The sequence below is a fragment of the Talpa europaea genome (genome assembly GCF_964194135.1).
Source record: "Talpa europaea genome assembly, chromosome: 10".
NCBI lineage: Eukaryota > Metazoa > Chordata > Mammalia > Eulipotyphla > Talpidae > Talpa > Talpa europaea.
Genome location: NC_140077.1, coordinates 19,459,512 through 19,484,284, shown reverse-complemented (window position 1 = coordinate 19,484,284; position 24,773 = coordinate 19,459,512). Strand labels below are relative to the sequence as shown.

At 41.7% G+C, this 24,773-nt stretch overlaps 1 protein-coding gene and 1 pseudogene across 3 annotated transcripts in view; one reads left to right on the top strand and one right to left on the bottom strand.

The window, feature by feature from the left end:
* The window catches only part of ARMH3 (armadillo like helical domain containing 3), a gene marked incomplete at its 3' end in the record, with an annotated part of 183,874 nt that overhangs the window by 118,624 nt on the left and 40,477 nt on the right, over positions 1-24,773 (bottom strand). For both annotated transcript variants that reach the window (XM_084245906.1, XM_084245907.1), the window contains one exon: positions 13,235-13,323. In XM_084245906.1, the coding sequence (XP_084102032.1) occupies positions 13,235-13,323 (89 nt within the window). The remainder of the gene's footprint in view (positions 1-13,234; positions 13,324-24,773) is intronic.
* On the top strand, positions 13,448-16,261 carry LOC311179113 (spermine synthase-like; annotated as a pseudogene). Its single transcript has 2 exons — positions 13,448-13,466; positions 15,241-16,261. The product of its transcript is annotated as a spermine synthase-like (transcript).

Genomic DNA, 24,773 nt, shown 5'->3' with positions numbered 1-24,773 from the left:
TTCATCAGCCTGCCTGTTCTATTCCCCGCTCTGGCTCTGGTGAATTCTCTCACCCTCTCGCGCTTCTGACTGTACCAAGTGCTTGTATAAATAAATAAATAAGTCTTTGGAAAAAAAGAAAAGAAAACACACTGAAATTACTAAAATCAGAAATGAAAAATGGGGACATCAATACCAATTCTACAGAAATAAAAAGGATCATAAGCAGGTACTATGAATAATTATGTGCCAAAAAGTTGGATAAACTAGATGGGATGGGGAAATTACTAGAAACTTAAAATCTACCAAGACTAAATCATAAAGAAAAAGAAAACCTGAAAAGACATAAAACTAGTAAGTAGATTGAATCATTAATCAATAATCTTCCAACAAAGAAAAGCCCTGGACCTGATAGCTTCATTGAAAGATTCTGCCTAAGATTTGAAATGCTTCTCAAACTTTACTGAAAAATTAAAGAGGGAACACTTCATAACTCATTCTATGAGGCTTCCATAATCCTAATACAAAAGTCAGACAGACATACAAAAAAAAAACTAAAGACCAATATTGTTTATAAACATTGATATAAAAGGGCCTCCCCGGTGGCGCAGCGGTTGAGCGCTGGGTTGCGAAGCTGCCCGCGGCCTCTGCGGCGCTGGTTCGATCCCCGGCTGCTCCCCGGCCACCAGAGGAGGGTCCCACATGGTGCGCAGACCTCTCCTGCCGCCCGCTGCTCCCCTCAGCAGTGTACTTCGGTCCTTCTGCCTGCTCTGCTCCCCGCTCTGGCTCTGGTGAATTCTCTCACCCTCCCGCGCTTCTGACTGTACCCAGTGCATGTATAAACAAAACAAACAAACAAATAAATAAATAAATAAAAACATGCCTCTAAAAAAAAAAAAAAAAAACCATTGACATAAAAATCCTTAACAAAAGGCTAGCAAGCACAATTCTGCAGCATATTAAAAGAATTATACATCATGATCAAAATGGGATTTATTTCTGGAATGCAAAAATGGAAAGTATTTTCAAAAGAATTGCACTGAGGGGAGAGAGACACAACCTATGAAGCTTTCTGCAGCCACTGCAGCATGAGTTCGATCCCCGGCCAGGGAGCTACCCACATGGTGCAGCAGACCTTCTCCTGACTCGCCCGCTGGTCCCCTCAGCAGTATATTTCAGTCGATCTGCCTGTTCTGTTCCCCTCTCTGTCTCTGGTGAATTCTCTCACCCCCCCATACCTCTGGCCTGTAGCCCAGTTCTTGTATATATAAATAAATCTTCAAAAAAAAAATAGTGCTGGGAAAACAATATTGACATACAAAGGAATGATGCTGGACCCTTATCTAGCAGGATAAACAAAAGTTATCTCAAAATGTTCAAGGATATAAATGAAGGACCTAAATTAACAAAAACTCTTAAAAGAAAATATAGGACAAAAGTTTCATGACACTGAATTTAGCAATAGTGTCTTGGATATGACATTAAAGGACAGGTAACAAAAGAAAAAAATATACAATCTGGACTTCATGAAAAATTTAAAATTTTGTACATCAAGAGACACTAATCCAGAGAGTAAAAAGGCAACCCACAGAATGGGAGAAAATACTGGAAAATCAAATATCTGATAAGAGATAAATATCAAGAATATAAACTCTTAAATTTCAACAACAAAAAAGCAATGTAATCCATAAATGGGCAAAGCATTTGAATGAACATTTCTCCAAAGAAATAGACAAATGGCCAATAATCACATGAAAATATGCTCAACATCACTAATCAAAAGGGAAAAGCAAATCCAAATGACAATGAGATATCACCTTATACCCATCATTAAAAAAAAAAGAAGGCCTCCCTAGTGGCCCAAGGGGTTAAGTCTCAGAACTATGAAGCTATCGGCAGCCACTGCAGCACAAGTTTGATCCCCAGCCCGCCAAAGAGCTAACCCACATGGCAAAGCAGACCTCTCCTGTCTCACCTGTTGCTCCCCTAGCAGTGTACTTCAGTAAAACCGCCTTTTCCGCTCCCTACTCCGTCTCTGGTGAATGCTCTCACCCCCCAACCCTGCACCGCTGGCCTACACCCCAGCTCTTGTATGTATTAATAAATAAAAAAATCTTTAAAAAAATTAAATTTAAAAAAAGATCAAGTGTTGTAGAGGATGTATGCGAAGAAATTGGAACCATTATGCACAATGACTGTAAAATGGTAGTCATTGTGGAAAACAGTAAGGAGGTTCTTCAAAAAATTGAAACTGGAATTACCACCTGACCTACCATTGCCACAACTGGGTATATACCGCCCAAAATTAAAACATTTGTATACCCATGTCCATGGCAGCATTATTCACAACAGTTAAAATGTGGAAGCAACTCTAGTGTTCATTGATGGACAAATAGATAAGCAAAACGTGGTATTTACGGGCCTCCCCTGGTGGCGCAGGCGGTTGAGCGCCACGCTGTGAAGCCATCCGCAGCCTCTGCAGCACCAGTTCGATACCGGCCAGCCGGCAAGGGTCCCACATGGCACAGCAGACCTCTCCTGTCTCACCCGCTGCTCCCCTCAGCAGTGTACTTCGTCAGTTTGCCTGTTCTGCTCCCTGCTCTGTCTCTGGTGAATCCTCTCACCCTCCCGCGAGTCTGGCCTGTACCCCAGTTCTTGTATAAATAAATAAATAAATCTTAAAAAAAATATCAGCTTAAAAAAAAATGTGGTATTTACATATATGCAATATTATTTAATCTTAATAAGGAAATTCAGAAATATGCTACAAAATGAATGAAACTTGGGGCCTCCCTGGTGACATAGGCATTAAATCTCAGAGCTATAACACTATCACCAATGTGGCCTGAGTTCGATCCCTGGCCAGGGAGCTAACCTACATGGCACAGCAGACCTCTCCTGTCTCACCTGCTGCTCCCCTCAGCAGTGTATTTCAGTCAATCTGCCTGTTCTGATCCACACTCTGTCTCTGGTGAATCCTCTCACCCCTCCCCCACCCACAACTCTGGCATACACCCCAATTCTTGTATGCATAAATAAAAAAAAATATTTTTTTTAAGAAAAAGTATACTGTAAAAAAACCAAAATGAAACTAAAAGGCATTATGTTAAGTATAATAAGTCAGTGACAAAAAGAAAAATAATACATGATTCCACTTAAATGAGTTACTTAGAGCAGTCAAAATTTTAAAGACAGAAAGTATAATGGTAGTTGCCAGGGGCTGGAGGAGAAGGGTAGTGGGAAGTGATTGTTTGATAAGTATATAGAGTTTTAGTTTTACAAGATGATTTACAGGGACAGATGGTAGAGATAGCTGCATAACAATGAGAATATATGTAATACCACTGAATTATATAATTAAAAAATGGTTACCGTGGTAAATTTTACACTATGTATATTTCACCACAATAAAAAGTCAGTATGTCATCAAACTGCACTGTTTAAAGGCTCTACATTCCTTTACATGAACCAGAAAAAAGAAAAAATGATTTCTTTAAATGGAAATAAGGCTCTGCCTTAGTATTTTACTTGCTATTGAAATATGTCTACTAAAAGGGAAAATTAGATTCTCAACCATATCAGATTCCCCAGATTCTTGGGGACACTGCAATCCTCACAGTTACCACCCACCACTTCTTCATCATGAAAATGAGTTTTTATGAGAAAGTTCCCATATGGAACTTAGACTGTGGGAAATGCAGGTTCCCCTACATTTCCTACATATACCACCTGCTAATTTTTTTCCAGATTGCCCAACTGAGAGCCAAAATCACCCGCTAAGAAATCTAATAGTCAATGAGACCATGTTTCAGACCATTCAATGTTGAATCAAGAATTTTGCTTTCTGCCAAAATAAGAAAGACCTACAACAGACCTGTCCTGCTCACTCAAGATTTAGGGCAAGATGATTCCATATGATACCAAACAATATGTTTCTTTAGAACTAACACTGGCAGAGCAACAAAGATATAGTTATTTCTTCCTTTGTCTCATATAGTTGCCAAAATGCAGATGGGCCTGGGAGTTGATAATTCACTGGACAGAAGTGACTTCATGTACAAAAAAGAGAAAGAGGAGGGATTTCTCATTCTGTAAGGGGTGTTTAGATGGGAGTCTTTTTCTCCCTCTTCTCTCTCTTCTCCCTCTTCTCCCTCTAACAAGTTAAGCCTATTAGAGATTCTGATCTTTTGCTTCTGCCAAGTTTGTGAGGGGATGAGAGAAATATTCTATTTTTTTTAAAGATTTATTTATTTATTTATACAAGCACTGGGTACAGTCAGAAGCGTGGGAGGGTGAGAGAATTCACCAGAGCCAGAGCAGGGACCAGAACAGACAGACTGACGAAATACTCTGCTGAGGGGAGCAGCGAGCGGCAGGAGAGGTCTGTGAGCCCTGTGGGACCCTCACCCAGTGGCCGGGAATCGAACTGGCACTGCAGAGGCTGCGGGCAGCTTCGCAACCCAGTGGTCAACCGCTGCGCCACCAGGGAGGCCAGAGAAATATTCTAAATAGTGTAAATTTTGGACTTAGCCAAATGTGGTGATTTGAAGGAAGCATTTCCTGACATTTTTTTTCAGTCCTGGGTTTTTCTACACTCCTTTACAGAATCATTCATAACAAAATCATGAAAACAGAGAAATATCTTCTAATGCCTTAATACTAGAACATTCTAACTTTGAGAAGAACTGATAATCCAGAGAAGAAAGAAACCTCTATCTTTCTTACATAGAAGCTAAAAGTCTTAATTAGGCACATCAATCCTAAAATACAATCATTTAAATTAGAGAAAATTTGGGAGAAAGAGGAATTTAAAAAGTAATTTTAAATACAAAAGAGCACAGCAGCTGCCAAAATTCTTCTTTCCATCTACTTTAGCTATTTACTGCTATGTTCTTTCCCACCTGGATACCATCTTCAAAACTAAAAGCAATATGGGCCTCCCGGTGGCGCAGTGGTTGAGCGCTGGGTTGCGAAGCTGCCTATAGCCTCTGCAGCGCTGCTTCGATCCCCGGCTGCTCCCCAGCCACCAGAGGAGAGTCCCACATGGCACGCAAACCTCTCCTGCCACGCCTGCTGCTCCCCTCCACAGTGTACTTCGGTCCTTCTGCCTGCTCTGCTCCCCGCTCTGGCTCTGGTGAATTCTCTCACACTCCCGCGCTTCTGACTGTACTCAGTGCTTATATAAATAAATAAATCTTTAAAAAAAAAAAAAAACAAAAAGCAATATTAGTACAGTTACATAAAATGTTACCACCATAGGAGGCTAAGGGAAGCGTACTTTCTATACTGTTTTTGCAACTTTCTGGCAGTCTATAATTTATCAAAATACAAAGTTTTAAAAGGAAACTAAACTAAAAGGAGCAATTAAAAGTTCAAATGATCATTTCCCCAAACCAGAAGAGGCTGCAAAACTGTCAACGTTATATCTATACAAGAACTGCAAAGGGCCTCCCCGGTGGCTCAGCGGTTGAGCGCTGGGTTGCGAGGCTGCCCGCAGCCTCTGCAGCGCTGGTTCGATCCCCGGCTGCTCCCCGGCCACTGGAGGAGGGTCCCACATGGCGCAACAGACCTCTCCTGCTGCCTGCTGCTCCCCTCAGCAGTGTACTTCGGTCCTTCTGCCTGCTCTGCTCCCTGCTCTGGCTCTGGTGAGGTCTCTCACCCTCCCGCGCTTCTGACTGTACTCAGTGCTTGTATAAATAAATAAATAAATCTTTAAAAAAAAAAAAAGAACTGCAAAAAAAAAAAATATATATATATATATATGGTACAGGTCCATCTTTCTCTTGGAATATTTTAGTCTTGTATGACAACACCTACAGTATAACAAGTTTCCAATGATAGGTTCTCAATCCCCAGCCTCAAGGTGTACCTAATCAAGAAGTCATGGGTTTCTGCCAGCAATGAGAGAGCCAGAGGGATTCAGAAAACTGTGACACTTTCTGGATTTTCCATTTTTCCCAGTAGGTATATGAAAGGTCAGGCCACATACAATTCTCTCTTTTTCACAAAACTGTGAATGCTTTGGATGCTACTTAGCACAGTGAAGCTGAACAGATTGTTTTGGGGGCTTTTGGGGCCTTTCTTCCTGCAGGGAGGCAAATGTTGCCTAGTGATCTGCGTCTGAGCATAGAAGTCAGGAACTCTCAGTTCTAATCATGACTTTGTTTAGTATCTGGTTCCATGATCCTTAGCAAGTCACTTACCCTTCTATACTTCCATTCCCTTCCCCAACAAATGGTGATTAAAATAATGACTTATTACCCAGGGATATGGCAAAGTAAAAGGGTAAAAAGGACTGTGACCCACAGATAAGAGTTAAATACAAAATGCCAGTATATATCTGCCTTTAAATTGGCCCATATTTTCAGACTGTGGCAAACTGCACTGTTCACATGCAGGCTGCCTCCCCAATTCCCCATCTGCCTGCAGTGGAAGTAAAATAAGCTGAACCCATGATGTTCTGTTCAAGTATTTCCCACTTTAACAACTACAGTCTTCTCTCTAAAGATTCTGCTTATTCTTTGGTTACTGGCTCAGAAACCACCAAAGTTTCTATTTTTATATGGTTAAAAGGAATCCATGTATCTGTAAGCAAGGAAGGAAAAGACACAGGAAAGAGAAATTACCCACCACTCCCTTTCACTTCAACAACTCAAATAAAAAGGTGATACAGTCAGCTCAACAGAAACATGACAAAAAACATTCTATTATTATTGCTATTGTACTGAGGCCCAAATACAACAGTATACTTGCTTTAGAGAATGTTGACTCATTATTAATGGAAATTCAACATATCCCTTCAACCATTTTCACTCAAATGTTTTCTGAGTCCCGATAAAAGACCAAGCAGTGTGTTAGGGATAAAATAATGATTAAAACATAGGCCTTGGTCCCCAGGAGTTTTTTAAAGAGGAAAGACAAGCATTTAACAAATCATTTTACAGATGTACGCCAACATAGCAAAACAATGTGATTAGCTAAAACAGAAGCCCAAAGGGCTTGTAGGAAAACACATAATAAAACAACAGTGACCAATATGATCTTTAGACACAAGAAGTTTAGAGACAAGATTATTGAGCTAAAGTTCCCAGGAGGGATGCAGTATGGTCAATAAATAAACAAAAAATATTTAACTGAGTACTAAGATGTTCTCTGAAAACAGAATTGGGAAGTCATGGACTCTAAATTCAGGGATTCTTTTTTTTTTTTTTTTTAATTTATTTATACAAGAACCGAGGTACAGGCCAGACTCGTGGGAGGGTGAGAGGATTCACCAGAGACAGAGCGGGAAACAGAACAGGCAGACTGAAGAAATATACTGCTGAGGGGAGCAGCCGGTGAGACAGGAGAGGTCTGCCACGCCATGTGGGACTCTCGCTGGCCGGCTGGGATCAAACCAGGGCTGCAGAGGGTTCAGATAGTCTCACAGCACAGCGCTCAACCGCCTGCGCCACCAGGGGAGGCCCAATTTAGGGATTCTTAACATGGGATCATGAATGGGCTTCAGAAGTTCCATGAACTCTCTAAAATTATATGCAAATGTATTTTTCTGGACACAAACACCACATATTTCATTATATTCTCAAAGATAAAGAACTCTTTCACTAGGATCTTACTCTAAAGCCCAGTTTTCTATCTCTATCAGAGGAAAAATTTAAGACCTTTTACTGAAAATAAGAGATCTGAGTAGCCTGTAGGTCAGAGAAGAGCTTCTGAACGTCCCCTAACTTGGCAAAAAACAATAATTGCTAAAAAGAGGGTGATGAGGAGGCAGGACTTGTTTCTTTCCATATTCTACTGAAGTTAGCCTAAATATATTTCCCTTATACTCAGATACCATGGTGACAGGCATCATATAAATAGATAGTGGCAGCAGGGAGTAGGTCAGGGCTTGTATCTACAAAACCAATAGTAGAAATTCATATCAGGCAGGATTAAGCCCCCAACCAAAGAGCTGACTGTTCCGAATCCATAAAACTAGGCCTGGGAATTACATATGGAAATTTGGAAGGAACCCTCTGGCTACCTTCCCCATAACAAAGACTACTATAGTCAAATAGCATAGAAATAAAATTCACCAATGAAGTGCAGTGATACTAAAAACTCACATTCCAAAAGAAAAAAGGCATCTGGACCCTAATCAATTGCTTCCGAGACATCAAGGGCTTCTGTGTGTCCAATTTAATGGCACGCAACTTAACAAACTTATTTCTAAATAAGAGTCAGTTAAAAGATGCAACACATGTGCACAAGCATCTACACAGACAGGCATATTTGCCATGATGAGTTTCACACACCTCCCTCAAATCTGTAAGTCTAGAAGGCAATGAAAGAGTGAAAATGCGGGCTTACCAACATATGAGAGGTAGTACCAGCCAAGGAGTGGGTGGCTCTACCATCACCACATTTATATTCACTGATTGCAATATTATACATTATGGGCTCTGATGCATCAGATGTAGTAAAGTATTTTGCAGCTTTCTGTAACACCTGCTGCTTTGCATCTCACTGTACACTCTATGTACAAACACATGGAGCCAAAGTTTCAGAAGGGCCCATCCAATCTATATAGGAAAAGGAGCTAACCTCACTTGGTGGAATACTGTAATACAAATGCCTGTGGCTAGCAGCAAGCAGTTGTCCAGACCTCACTAAAGATACTCAGACACACCTTTTCTCAACCTATCAAAGGTCTCAGGTCACCCCTGAGATAGCACATAATTACAAACAGATATGATGGCAAGTATTCAAACATAAAATCAATGATCAGCTGATCAACATAAGCTAAAGAACGATTTCCTAGCCAAAATGGGGAAATGCTAAGAGCCGGAAAAGAAATATACAAAAGACATTTTTAAATCTCTTTACAAGATAATTGCCTCTCTAAACAAAAACTGATGGAACAAGGTATTTTGAGGTGTTCAACATATGAAAGTAAGATACATGACAATAACAGCATAGGGCCTTCCTGGTGGCACAAGGGGTTAAGACACAACCTATGAAGATGTCCACAGCCACTATAGCACAAGTTCGATCTCCAGCCAGCCAGGGAGAAACCCACATGGCACAGCAGACCTCTCCTGACTTGCACACTACTCCCCTCAGCAGTGTACTTCAGTCAATCTGCCTGTTCTGTTCCCCACTTTGTCTCTGGTGAATCCTCTCACCCCCCACACCTCTAGCCTGTACCCCAATTCTTGTATGCATAAATAAATAAATCTTAAAAAAAATAACAGCACAAAGGACAGGAAAGATAGTGTATATGATAAAGGGGTCAATTTATTAAAGGTCAGGACATACAAGGTAGAGGTAGGAGAGTAATGGGAAACCCTTGCCCCGAGACAGACGAGAGCCAACTTAAAAGGCAATGTAGAAGAGAGACAGGATGGACAGAGATGGACAGGATGGACAGAGACAGGATGGAGAGATGGTAAAGAAATAAAATATAGGGCCTCCCCGGTGGCACAGCGGTTGAGCGCTGGGTTGCGAAGCTGCCCGCGGCCTCTGCGGCACCGGTTTGATCCCCGGCTGCTCCCCGGCCACTGGAGGAGGGTCCCACATGGCGCGCAGACCTCTCCTGCCGCCCGCTGCTCCCCTCAGCAGTGTACTTCGGTCCTTCTGCCTGCTCTGCTCCCCGCTCTGGATCTGGTGAATTCTCTCACCCTCCCGCGCTTCTGACTGTACCCAGTGCATGTATAAACAAAACAAACAAACCAGCAAACAAGTAAATAAAGCATGCCTCTATAAAAAAAAAAAAAAAAAAAAAAAGAACAAAGAAATAAAATATAAAACCAGAAGAGAATAAAAAAAAGGCAGTAATAACTATTACCACCAACTCTTTAGTACTACAATGTGTAACTTCATCCCAATTATAGATATAAACCATTCATACTTTAACAGAGGATCTCCATAAAAAGAGGAAGTTCCAGGGCCTCCCCTGGTGGCGCAGCAGTTGAGCACTGGGCTGAGAAGATGCCTGCAGCCTCTGCAGCACCAGTTCAACCCCCGGCCACCAGCGAGGGTCCCACATGGCGCGCAGAGCTCTCCGGCTGTGCCTGCTACTCCCCTCAGGAGGGTATTTCGTCAGTCTGCCTGTTCTATTCCCCACTCTGGCTCTGGTGAATTCTCTCACCCTCCCGCACTTCTGACTGTACCCAGTGATTGTATAAATAAATCTTGAAGAAAAAAAAAAGGAGGCGGTTCCAGGGGGCCTCCCTGGTGGTACAGGGGTTAAGTCTCAGCACTGAAAGTTATCTGCAGCCACTGCAGCATGATTTCATTCCCAGCCAGGAAGCTGACTCACATGCCACAGCAGACCTCTCCTGTCTCACCCGCTGCTCCCCTCAATCTGTATTTCCCTCAATCTGCCTGTTCTGCTCCCCACTCTGTTTTTGGTGAATAACCCACTCCCACACCTCTGGCCTACACCCCAGCCCTTGTATGCATAAATAGATAAAATAAATCTTTTTTAAAAATTTGAAAAAAGAGGAGGTCCCATGTTCCCTGCCCCACCTGAGGACAGAGCTAAGCAGCCAGATGAAGCTATATAACATGGAAGGCAGATGGACTCAGAATGTTAGGAGGGGGCCTCCCCGGTGGCGCAGCGGTTGAGCGCTGGGTTGCGAAGCTGCCCGCGGCCTCTGCGGCGCCGGTTCGATCCCCGGCTGCTCCCCGGCCACCGGAGAAGGGTCCCACATGGTGTGCAGACCTCTCCTGCCGCCCGCTGTTCCCCTCAGCAGTGTACTTCGGTCCTTCTGCCTTCTCTGCTCCCTGCTCTGGCTCTGGTGAATTCTCTCACCCTCCCATGCTTCTGACTGTACCCAGTGCATGTATAAACAAAACAAACAAACAAACAAACAAACAAACAAACAAATAAAACATGTCTCTATAAAAAAAAAAAAAAAAGAATGTTAGGAGGAAAGGATGTTCTGCGCTAATCCCATAAAGGCTTTCTGGACTCCACCCCCACTCCAGACCAAAGCCATCAGGACATTGGGAAAGACAAATCCTGTCACCACCAAAGGGAAGGTGGCTGGGACCTGAGGGTGGAGTTAAGCAGCCAGGGTTGGTTTAAAAACCAGACACGTGGGCCTTGGGCTCTCTCACTCTGTTGCTCACTTCACGGCTCCTGGCTTGCAGCCAGCTCTCAGAGTGCCATTTTGGGATTCCTGATCAGCGGATTGGGTAGGATGCATTTAAAACTTTGTCTCCCACTTTTCTCCCTGAGTTGTACATTTCCTCATTTCCCCTTCCCTTGTAAATAAACCTTTTATTAATCTTTCGCGTGTGCCTGCAGTAGAGCATTGATAAGTCCTTTTAAGCGCGCAGGTGAGGACCCACAGTCAGGCACCCCATTTTATATCGGGGCTGCCCTATAACAAGAAGAGCACTTAGAGATACTAGAGACACAGGGAGTGGCATAGGAAGAAAGACATACGGAGGACCCTTTTGCTTCTTGGCTTTGGACTCACAGCGGGGACTTGGGGGGCGTGGAGGAGACATGTCAAGAGAAGATAGGCAGAGACACTTGGAAGACACACGTGGGGAGGCTGACAATGCCAACCGTTTTCTTGATTTGTACTTTAGTTCTGCTACTTTGGTGTTTCGCCATTGGTTCTAGACTTGCCTGGCCCTTTTGGCCCCCTTCCATGTTTCCCTGCCAGAAAGTGCCTTAGATTTGTGGCAAGCTTTTGGGCCTCAGTGGCCCCATTTCAGGCCAACCCTGTTTGGTTGCCATTTACCCCCAGGGGGATGGGTAACTTTAGGTGTTTTACAGGGAACCTACCCTTTTCAGGAAATTACCCTTTTCTCTCCTCTCTATGCACATCAATTCTATCAAAGCGCTTTTACACTAAGTGTGTCTTTGTATACACAGATGGCTGGACCCCTTTACAGCATATAAGTTTGGGGGTCCCAGGATACCCCTCTGCCCACTAATAGTTCTTATAAATACAACTATATCAATATCCACAGACTTGCATTGCTTTGTCTTTTCTCTTTAATCTCAGGCTTTTACAGCCTACTGATAATATAAATATCCATATACAAAGAAAAGTAGTCTTATATATTAAGAAGTAATCATTCCTACCTAAAAAATTCTACTAACTTTAGTCATTTCAATCTCTTTTGATCGCTCTTTAGTTCTTCTGACATTCCCTCAATCTTAAACTCAAATAATCTTCTCTCCTGAAATGCCAAAATGCCATTACTGCCATTTAGTGTTATTCTCCTACTTGCCAAAGGCAGTAACTGCAAAGAACTTGCTAATCCATTAATTAAAGATCTCTACTTCCCATTATGGAAGACTAAATTTAGAAAGTCAAATTGGGTTGGGAGGAAACCATGTGTCACAACAAGTGAGATGAATTCCATGGAAGGGGGCTGGGTTACTGGCCTGTTTCTCATAAAGCCTCTGACACTAACACACCCTCTCCCTTCAGAGAATACAGAGATACTCTCCTACGGGTGGGGCAACTATTCATCACTATAATCTTCTGGAGAAGACTTTATTGTATACCATCAGGTCACAAAAGCCCCAGGACCTATCAGCAAGTGAATGCCTTAGGGAACATGTCTCCTCTGCTTTCCTGAAACCTCCAATTAGTTGCACAAAAGAAAGGGGTGGCAAGCCAGCATTAATTGTACCCTTAGAGAAGAGCCACTTCCCGCCTGCAGGGGTGGCAGTGATTTTACTGGGCTACCAAATGGATACAAAGACAAAAGTAAACACTGTAATTTGCTGTTTTTGTCTCTGGCACAGAGGGAGTGGTACAATTGACACTGTCTGTAAACAGTAATAATGCCAGATGTAACACAAAGAACAGGATTCCCCCATCTCTCCACCCCCTTCCCACCCCCTCTCCCTAAGACATTCCTCTTGAGATTACTCATCTTAAGGAAATACACAGAAGCCTCCCTATAGTCCATATGCTGCTACCAAATGGAACCGAGGGAGATCCAAGTTTGTACTGATTCCTCCTACCTCACTCTTACTCAAAGAAAGAATCACTGGAACTTAAAAATATTCAATTGTTTTTATCAGCTGGAGGAAAAAAAACAAGGCAAAGGAACAAGAAAGTGGGGAATAGATATGAGATATGCCCAGGTCTGGATGAGAAAACTGAATGACAAAAAGTGTGAATGAAAATAAAAGCATCTTAAAGTTTTTTGGTTTGTTTTTAATTCATCCTGTGTCTAGATCTAGGGTCTCATAAAATGTATAGGAAAAGAAAATAAATTCAAAAGAGAAAGTTACCTGACCAGAGTTCCCGCCAGGTGTAATGCAGGCGTATTCTACACTTCTTCTGATAGCAAAGCAGCTTATGTACAACCTGAATGCAGCGTCTGTAACAGAAAAAAACTAGGGTAAGCCTAAGAAAATGGTGCAACTCACCACAGAAACCCTTTCCTTGGAGAAATTTTGCTAAGGTCACTAAAGAGGCTAGATAGGAATCTGTCCACATACAAAATGACGGGAACTTCAATTTGTACCTTTCTGGTGGATAAATAACTCATCCCTTTCTTGCCTCCCCCTCCAATGTTTGTGCTACCCACTCTTCATATCACTAGAAAAAGGGAGCTATAACGACATACAATCAATTAGGTAGTACCACTGATACCATACCCTTGAATATCTTTCCTTAGAGAAAAGATACAAAATAAAGGAACAAAATAAAGGAACAAAATAAAGACTACTCCACTCAAAGTTGCAAATGTAGGATGCGAAAACACAAAATTAAAAACCTTGAGTCTTTAGACTTATTTAAATTTGTTTTTAACTTACATCAAAATTTTAATAAAATTTAATTTGTAATTAAATTAACTTCAATTTTATTTGCAAGAAAAGTTAACTTAGAAATTGCATTGTTCAGGGCCTCCCTGGTGAAACAAGGGGTTAAGCACTGCACTATGAAGCAATCCACAGCCTCTGCAGCACGACTTGGATCCCTGGCCAGCCAGAGAGAAACCCACATGCCAAAGCAGACCTCTCCTGTTTCACCCACTGATGCCCTTAGCAGTGTATTTCAGTCCGTCTGCCTGTTCTGCTCCCCATTTAGTCTCTGGTGAATCCTCTCACCACCTCCAGCATCTCTGGCCTGTACCCCAGCTCTTGTATGCATAAATAAATCAATCTTATATATAAAAAAAATTCCATTGTTCAGTTACGCTAATCATGCTCAATGGCCACATTTAAACACTGGCTACCAAATTGGACAGCTCCAATATACGGAACTATTTTATCAGAAGAAAAAATTCTGTTGGACAGTGCTGCTCTAGATCACTGAAATATTCAGCATTATTCACATCCCAACAACATATGTTATTGAGAGTACTTCCAAATAAGGAGTTAGCAAGTTCAGGTTGAGAAGAAAAATATTTCTAAACATTATGAACCTCAGGAAAAATTGTGTTTTCGTCTCCAAATGGGGGAGGGTTTGGAAAGCTAAAAAGCCACAAATGAAAGTACAAAACAAAATACTGATGAAATTTACTTTCTAAAATTGAAAACCTCTTGTTTAAAAGAAAACTTTAGTGATTAAAATTAAAAGCCAAATAATTTGGGAAAATACACTGACACCATATGACACCAAAGAGTTACTATGCTTAATGTATAAAAGTTTACACACACTGATAAGAAAAAACAGCAACACCCCTAATAAAAAAGAAGAGCAAAGGAAACAGTCAACAAATTTCCATATCTCCCCAAAAAGTAAATATGGAACGCTAACATTTTCTTCAATGCTCAACTTCACTTAAAAAAGGCACATTAGAGCCTCCCCTGGTGGCACAGCAGTTGAGTGCTGGGCTGCGAAGCTGCCCGCAGCCTCTGCAGCGCCAGTTCAATCCCCGGCCACTGGGCGAGGGTCCCACATGGCACGCAGACCTCTCCTGCCACCGGCTGCCCTCAGCAGTGTACTTCGTCAGTCTGCCTGTTCCGCTCCCTGCTCTGGCTCTGGTGAATTTCTCTCACCCTCCCGCGCTTCTGACTGCACCCAGTGCTTGTATAAATAAATAAATAAATCTTTTTAAAAAAAAAGGCACATTAAAACAAGATTCTGTTTTTGCATATCAAATAATACAGATTTTTGTAATGACAAAAGTACAGCAAAACAACCATTCACACATCAGAGAAAGTATAACGGGTATAGAGCCCTTTTATGTAATTTGATAACCTCTATTAAGAGTCTTAATAGATCCTTGGCCTCCCCAGCTGGTGCCATCCCTGAGGACCCCTATCCTTCCCTCCACTGTCTCCCCCAGGCCTGGCTAAGGCCTCCTCATACTACGCAGTAGCAAGGCTCAGCGCCAAGGCTGCCAGTGAGACCATTCTAATAGGCCCCAGTCCATTTTCCAGATGGGCGTGACAGATAGTGCATACCCAGCAGGACCACGGTTATTTAGCTACCTTCATAAAGAAAAATGGCAGCTTTGCCAACAGGAGGATTTACCCACATGGGTTGGTATTGCTGGGCCTTCAGAGCTACAAGGTAAAGAAATTGAAAGTCTTCTGAACAGAGTTGGAGAACAAAAGAATCAAGTGCAGATATTACTGGGCAAGTAAAGCAATTACCACCCATAGTTAGAGGAGGGGCCACAGACAATGCTGCAGTACAACATACATGAAGTGGTATATAATGAAGATTCATCTTATCAGAATGTTAAAATTCTACACTCGAAGCAATTTGGAAATAGTCTCATCCTTAGCAAGGATGTTCATTTGGCAGAGAGTGATGTGGTGTATACCAGGACTTTCATGGGCAGTGGAAAAGAAGATTACAATGGCAAAGATGTTCTGATCCTGGAGACGGGCATATTTTATAAAAAAGGCAAACTGAAAATAAGGGTGGTCACTATGGTAGAGACTGACCAAATGGTGATGGATGGATGGAACAAATACTCAGAAAACGTATGGCGATGACAATCTGAAAGGGACTGCTATCAGGTTCTAACAGAAGATTGTATTCCCATACTGAAGAGGCATTCCCAAGAAAAGAGGGAGTCTGATTATGTGATGAATGATTTCACTATTGTTCCAACCTCCAAGTCTCCATTAGATTTCACATGGGAATTTCTCAGACTGTTTCTTGACCTCTCAATGAAAGTACTGTAACAGGATGGGAAATGTTTTACACAAGGGAACTTTGTCAATTTGACTGAAGCCCTGATGCTCTGCAAAGAACTCGGGCATCTGTATTGTTCTGTGGAATTCTCAAAGGACATCCCTTCTTATTTGGAACTGTGGGTATTTTGCACTGCTTGGAAGAAAGCTACTAAACCTTGAAGATCAATATCCTCTAACCATGTATGTGCAAATAGCCTTCCTGACCCTCATATGCTGTATATGACATCAAAAGCATCAGGCAATTGATTGTAAATTCCTTCCAGTTATTTTTTAATTATTATTTTTAATTTCAAAGGAAAATGTATATTTTGATGAGGTATGGTGTTATTTTTTGAAAGTCTGCTGAAGAATGATTAGAGAGCACACTGAAAGTCACTAAATGTACTGATGAATAAACCATGATTTCTGTTACTTTTTTAATGTGTGGGCCTTTTTTGTTTGTTTTGGTAGACTTTCTTTTTTTTTTTAAATGGGGGAAATTATTTTTTTTTATTTATTTTTTTTTTTTTAAAGATGTATTTATTTATTTATTTATACAAGCACTGGGTACAGTCAGAAGCGCGGGAGGGTGAGAGAATTCACCAGAGCCAGAGCGGGGAGCAGAGCAGGCAGAAGGACCGAAGTACACTGCTGAGGGGAGCAGCGGGCGGCAGGAGAGGTCTGCGCGCCATGTGGGACCCCCCTCTGGTGGCCGGGGAGCAGCCGGGGATCGAACCGGCGCTGCAGAGGCTGCGGGCAGCTTCGCAACCCAGCGCTCAACCGCTGTGCCACCGGGGAAGCCCTGTTTTGGTAGACTTTCAATTTGGGTATTTGGAGGAATGAACATCATTGTTTTATTGTGGAAGGATATTGATAGTGTTTCCAAAAACACTGACTTACATATCAAAATTCGGTGCTTGTTAGAAAGAGCTTAAAAAGTGAATAGCAACACTTTAATTAAAATTACAAAAGAGAAGGAAAAATAGTCTCTTAGACCCATTTACATCAGGATGCATAAAAAAATATTTTAGACAAAATCAAGTCCATCATAAACTTATTTATAATAAAAGAAAATTAGAAACAGCTATGAAAAGAATGTGCAATGCTAAGAATACAGCAAGAAATCATTATTATATGTTATGGACTAAATACTGTCCCCCCAAAATTCCTATGTTGAAGCCCTAACCCCCAATGTGATTGTATTTGGTCTGTAAGAAGATAACTAAAATTAAATGAGATCAAAAGGATGGGGCCCTTATCCTATAGGACTCACTTCCGTTTAAGAAGAGAGGAAGAGGGTTAGGGTTAGATAAAAGAAAACAAAACAAAACAAAACAAAAGAAAAAAAGAAGAAGAGAGGAAGAGATAACAGGACGGTCCCAACAGGGGACAAAGCTTTGTGAGTACACTGTGAGAAGGTAGCCATCTGAAAGTCAAGAAGAGAAGCTTCTAGAGAAAACAAACCTGCTGGAACCTTAATCTGAGACTTCGAGCCTTCAGAATCATGAGAAAACAAATTTCTGTTGTTTAAGCCACAAAATCTGTGGTATTTTATTACTGCAGCCCAAGCAGACCCCATGAAGCTCTGAAAAAGTACATTCATGAAGAATTTTTCACAAGACAAAGATATTTATGCAATAATGGAAAGTGAAAGAACAGTAGGCAAAAATTATATACAATTAAGTATATGAAGATGGTCACAAATACATTCAAATGCATAGAAAAAATATTTCATTTTGACGTTAACAATGGTTGCCATTTTGGGGTAGTAAGGTTATAGGCGAATTCTGTTGTTTTTTTTTTTCTCCCTCTCCACATTTCCTACAACTATATTTTATTTTAATAGGTAAGAAACCCACCATTTAAAATAAATTTATTTTTAAAATTTTAATATTCTCGAGATATGGTCATGAAGGAAATCTTTGGAGAACAAAAATGTTTTATATCTTCGCTAGACCAGTGGGTCAAGGATATATAATTTAGCAAGACTCATCCAACTGCTTATCCCTCTGCAATCAGGGTCTAGAAACACAATGGGCAGATTACGAGAGAATAATATGGAAGGACCTAGTATGCTAATCTGTTAACTGGGGATCTAAATATTCAAGGCTGTTACACTGTCATTTCTTAAATCAAGTAAATGGCATCTCCACTTTTGTCAAAGGGGACAAAGTCCATGCAAAAACAAAATCTTTGGTTGTGGTAAAGGATGCAGAGAAATTGGAGCCCTCACAAATTGCTGATAAAAGGTAAAATGGAACAACCATTCTGGAAAACAATTTATAAGTTCACAAAATGTTAAATATAGAGTTACATATGAGCCATCAATTCTACTACTAGGTATAACCACGAGGAAAACAAAACACACATCATACAAACACACATGAAAGTTTACAGCAGCACTGTATAACAGCCAATGGAACAAGCCAATCAAATGTTCACAGATGGATGAACAGAAAAACAAGATGTGCTGGGGGCCTCCCTGGTGGCACAGGAGTTGAAGTCTCAGCACTCTCAAGCTGTCGCCAGCCACTGTAGCATAAGTTCGATCCCCAGCCAGGGAGCTGACCCACATGCTGCAGCAGACCTCTACGATCTTACCTGCTGCTCCTCTCAGAAGTATATTTCAGTAGAGCCACCAGTTCTGCTCCCCACTTTGTCTCTAGTGAATCCCCTTACTCCCCTCCCCCCCCCACCTCTGGCCTACCCCCAGTTCTTGCACACATAAAAAATTTTTAAAAATCTTTAAAAAAAAAAAGTGCTATATACATACAATGGAGTATTATTCATCCTGAAAAGGAAAGCAATTCTGATAGGTGGATGAACCTTGAAAACATTATGCTAAGTATAAGAAATCAGTCACAAAAGGTCACATATTATATGATTTCATTTACTAAAAAAAAAGTCCAGAATAGACAAATATAGAGAGACAGAAAATAGATTAGTTGGGCAAAGTGAGGGGAGGTATGGAAAGGAACTAATGGATATGGGATTTCTATATGAAAGGTCAAAATGTTCTGAAATTAGATTGTGGTTATGGTTGCACAACCCCGTGAATATATAATAAATACAATTGTACAATTTAAATAGATGAATTAAAAACATTAAAAACAGTATCTCAATAAAGCTATTTTTAAAAACTTTGCAGCTTAGATTTTCCAAATTGTCAGAAAAGTAAGTTACAGTTCTAACAACAATATTAATTTAATGTAATGCATTCTATATATTCTATATATGCTTGGATTCCTGTTTAAAACCATTAAATGTCCACTTTAATGTTTGGCCTATATAATGTGGATAAACTGTGTTTCTCATTTGAGGGCATCAGCTTTCACATATCCTATTTTCATTTTTAAATTCGCAAATTCAATGTTCAATTAACAAGAATCACAGCCATTGGAATGACCAGTGAATCTCTGAAATACCTAAAATGCAATGCCTTCACTAATTCCAGGTTCTAAGCTGCACTTTGTCATGTCCTTGATACTTCAATGGCATTTAAATTCAGATCACTGAGGGATTGCTTGATAAGTTAGAGGTCCAAGGCTTCAGCTGTATCCCTCTGGAGCTTGAGGCTCATCACACAAACCAAAAGTTTCAGAAGAAACTGTCAAACTGTGGGCCTCCCCTGGTGGCGCAGTGGTTGAGAGCTGGGCTGCGAAGCTGCCTGCAGCCTCGCAGTGCCGGTTCGATCCCTGGCCACCGGCAAGGGCCTCACATGGCACAACAGACCTCTCCTGCCACACCCGCTGCTCCCCTCAGCAGTGTATTTCATCAGTCTGCCAGTTCTGTTTCCCCGCCCTGGCCTCTGGTGAATTCTCTCACCCTCCCACACTTCTGACTGTACCCTGTGCTTGTATAAATAAAAAAAAAGAAAAAAGAAACTGTCAAACTTATCTTTTCTCTCACTCACTCAACAAATATTGACAGTATAACAACTAAACATCTATTACTTCTTATTAGAACTACATTGTCAGGTCTCCCTGGTGGCCTAGGGGTTAAGTCTCAGTGCTATCACTACTATGGCCTGAGTTCAATCCCCTGCCAGGGAGGTAACCTACATATTGTGTAACAGACCTCTCCTGTCTCACCCGCTGCTCCCCTTAGCAATGTATTTCAGTACATCCACCTGTTCTGCTCCCCACTCTGCCTCTGGTGAGTCTTCTCACCCTCTACACCTCTGGCCTACACCCCAGTACTACAAAAAAAGCAAACAGGGGCCTTCCCTGGTGGCGCAAGGGGTTAAGATGCAGCCAGTGAGGCTGTCCACAGCCTCTGCAGCACGAGTTCGATCCCCGGCCGGCCAGGGAGCAGCCCACATGGCGCAGCAGAACTCTCCTGGCATGCCCGCTGCTCCCGTTAGCAGTGTACTTCGGTCGATCTGCTTCTGTTCCCCACTCTGTCTCTGGTGAATCCTCTCACCCCCACACCTCTGGCCTGTACCCCGGCTCTTGTATGCATAAATAAATGAATCTTTTTTTTTTAAGATTATTTATGCATACAAGAACTGGGGTACAGGCCAGAGGTGCAGGGGATGAGAGGATTCACCAGAGACAAAGTGGAGAACAGAACAGGCAGACTGAGTGAAATACACTGCTGAGGGGAGCAGCGGGCGAGTCAGGAGAGGTCTGCTGTGCCATGTGAGTCACCTCTCTGGCCGGGGATACAACTTGTGCTGCAGAGGCTGCAGACAGCTTCATAGGTTGCGTCTTAACCCCTTGCGCCACCAGGGAATCTTTAAAAAAAGAAACAGGGCCTCCCCAGTGGCTCAGCAGTTGAGCGCTGGGTTGCGAAGCTGCCCGCAGCCTCTGCAGCACCGGATCGATCCCTGGCTGCTCCCCGGCCACAGATGAGGGTCCCACATGGCGCGCAGACCTCTCCTGCCACCCACTGCTCCCCTCAGCAGTGTACTTCGGTTCCTCTGCCTGTTCTGCTCCCTGCTCTGGCTCTAGTGAATTCTCTCACCCTCCCGCCCTTCTGAATGTACCCAGTGCTTATATAAATAAATAAATCTTTTAAAAAAAAGAAAAGTAAAGTAAAAAAGAAACAGAAAACAGAAAAACTACACTCTCAAGTTTCTGGAAACTAGACTTAGATAACCTGCTAGTTTCAGGCAAATGGGAGAGACTCTCCTGTCCTGAAATAAAATGAGACAGAAAACAGAAATAGAGAAGACAAAGCAAGGTTAAGGGCACAGCAACAAATGGCTCCTCTCCACCTAACATCCTCCCATTACTATCCATCTGTACATAATACTTTTAGAGGGGAAATTTAGTTTCTCAGGTTTCATGGCTTTAATCTGAAATAAGAATATCCTGAGATCCTACTAACTCCAGCAGGCACCATATCAATTTGTCGGGTGTCAACTTGACAATTCATGGACTCAAGCAAAAATGGGGATAACTAATTTTGTGAATGTCTTTAACAGAGGGGGAAAGGGCAGGGAAAAAATGCTACTAACATCACTCTTTGGAGTGAGGGCTAAAAACATCACCTAAAGGAATTAAAGTATCTGACAACTTAACAAAGACACAAATGAAGTGTACTAAATGTGTAAGTTAAAGTTCTAGAATTACTCATCTCTGGAAGTTTTCAAAATATTCCCAGTAATGGGCTTGCACTAATACATTACTAGCCTATTCTACTTGTCCCATTAATCACATCTCTCTATGTTCTTCCCAATTCTTCTATATCTAAGTGGTCTTTTAGGAGCTTTTCAGATAAGATATTATGAGAGGACTATGTAAACAGAGCTCTCTTAAAATATTTCAATATTGTTAACAATGATATCACAAATATTTTACTCACATGCCTGAGTCCCTAAGATATCCTTGCCTCATTCAACTAAAAAAAAACAAAAAACAAAAAAACACACACACAAAAAAAAAAAAACCCTTACTAAACATATAGAAATATAAACTAATACATAAATATCAAAAATTTTAAGTAATTTCCTTTATTCTCTAAATAATGTCAAAACTGCTTACCAGCCTCCCTGGTAGCACAGGGGTTAAAGTCTCAGCTCTATCAAGCTATCACCAGCCATTGCAGCAAGAGTTCAATCCCCGGCCAGCAAGCTAACCCACATGGCACAGCAAACTCACCTGCTGCTCCCCTCGGCAGTGTATTCTGTCAATCTGCCTGTTCTGCTCCCCACTCTGTCTCTGGTGAATCCTCTTACTCCCTGCACCTCTGGCTACACCCCAGTTCTTATATGCATAAATAAATAAAAATAAGTCTTAAAAAAAACAACTGCTTACCAAGTGTTATAAATTGCGGTTGAGATAATCCTAATAGTTTCCAACTCATTGTTGATTTTTAGAAACTATAATGTGATCTCCTATTTGATGTAACTGTCACAACCTATAAGCTGTCCTTGTTTGAGCCATGAATTAACTTAGGAATCCACAAACTCTTCTATCAACTTCCCCATTACACTGTAGTCCTTAGGTTCCCATGCTAAAAGCTTTGCTGCATTTAGCAACATGACCACCTGTGCACAGCATATTCCTAAACACCAGCCCTTCATCCGGACAGCCTGTACCTTGTCCCTGTTGACAACGACATCTCAAGACTGAGCTACTGTGGAGCAGCAGTGAGATACTACCTGTGTCTCCCATGTCTCCATGTTACAACCACCTCTGGTTCAAACACTATCAACATCCACTCCTCCACTCCTCCTCGGCTCTATTCCTACCTCTACAGTCACCTGAGAGGTAACATCATTAACCTTGTGGTCTCAGTAACTTACACTATTTACCAAGCAGAATGAAAAAGTTAATAAATGCTATGATCTTAAAATTATATACTGGCTGAATGACTACAAATTCACTATTTCTTGGGATGTTTCTTTTATGTATATCGAGGTTTCCTATTTCAACACAAGTGCTATTTTAACCTGACATTGTGTGTCCATTGATGTTTACCTTTCTTCTGGTAAACGACAGATTTGGGAATCTGACTTAGAAAGAGTTCAAGTTTTCCATGTAAGAGTGACTTAAAGGAGAATTTACTCTCCTCAGATACCAATTCCCCTTACTCTCAAATCTTGTGGCAGCAATGAGGGTAGCAGAAAGAATCAAGTACAATCACAACTGAAAATTAATTTGCTGGGTTTTCCTACCTCTTACTGCTCAAAGCAAAACTTTTCTCTTGCTTGACCTACAGCACTCATACGCCGAGGTGAATAGTTTCAACTCTGATCCAAATTTTGGCTTTGAGTATTAAGTCTTTTCACATTCCATATTTCTTCATATTTCACCACAAGGATTATATAAACTTATCTGAAATGGTGGAAATTCATTTTTATTTCAATTTCTCAATGGGAAAGCTACTGAAAAGCAGTACATATTGAGAATTAAGACAGCAAGCTGGCTTGATGCCCAGCTAGGGGCAATAAATACACCTAAAAATGTCTTGATGCTCCAAATGCTAAAAACTAGAAAGCACTGGAAGTGGGAGGAAGAAGATCTGGAAATATGCCCAGGGGTAGTAATGAAGAAAGTGAATTCAGCCTGAGGTGGGGTCTTCTGCCCAGCCTCTGTCAGATTTTGTCTCATTATCTTCTCCATCTTCCTTAACCTCAGGATATTCAATTAGGGATCGGGTAGAAAAAGCAACTCAGAAAGCAAGGCAATAAGCTCTTCTAAGGATAAAGTTAGGAACCAGTGGGAGGAGGAAAATAAAATATTTAGTGTAGATCAGGTTCACTGGCTAGGAATATAGAGGTTTAGGTGGACAGCTACATACCTATAACTCTATGTTCTGAACATACAACCTTACCCACACCTTCAACTGTTTCCCCATCATCCACTTAATCTCAAGTAACTCTTTTTTGCTTTCCTAAACTTCCTACATGCACCCAATACTCTAATCTCTGAATCTCTTTCTAGTCTCCCAACAAGCCACATGTCAAGCCTCTGAAGATGTGGGTCCCTTGCTTGGAGTATCCCTCCCTGACTCCTCCACAGAGAGAACTCCTACTGTTCTTTTATGACTGAGGTCAAATGCACCTGATATTTCTCTGCTATCTTCTTTTATGCCCCAATCAGTATTAGTCAATCAGTATAGATTTGTCACTTATCACACTAAGAAGTTAGTGTGACCCTCTTGGGTCAGACAGACTTGAGTTTGAATCTTGGTTTTGTAACATACTAGGAGTAACATACTAGCAATGTAACATACTAGCAATATCCTGCAAGATGGCCCCCAGCAGTGCCACCTCCTAGCATTCACAACCTTGTGCAGTCCCTTTCCACACTGTATCGGGATTGGCCTGTGACACCAACAGAAATGGTATGTCATTTAAGATTAGATTTTTTTTTTTTTTAAGATTTCTTTATTTATACAAGCACTGGGTATAGTCAGAAGCGTGGGAGGGTGAGAGAATTCACCAGAGCCAGAGCAGGGAACAGAACAGGCAGACTGACGTAATACACTGCTGAGGGGAGCAGCGGTCATGGCAGGAGAGGACTATCGCGCCATGTGGGGCCCTCGCCAGTGGCCGGGGATCAAACCGGCACTGCAGAGGCTGTGGGCAGCTTCGCAGCCCAGCACTCAACCACTGCGCCACCAGGGGAGGCCCAAGATTAGATTATTAAAGACAGTAAGATTTTCAATGTGGCTTTTCACTCTCCATTTCTTCTCTTGATTACTTGCTTTGGGGAAAGTCAGCTGCTCGGTTGAGCAACCC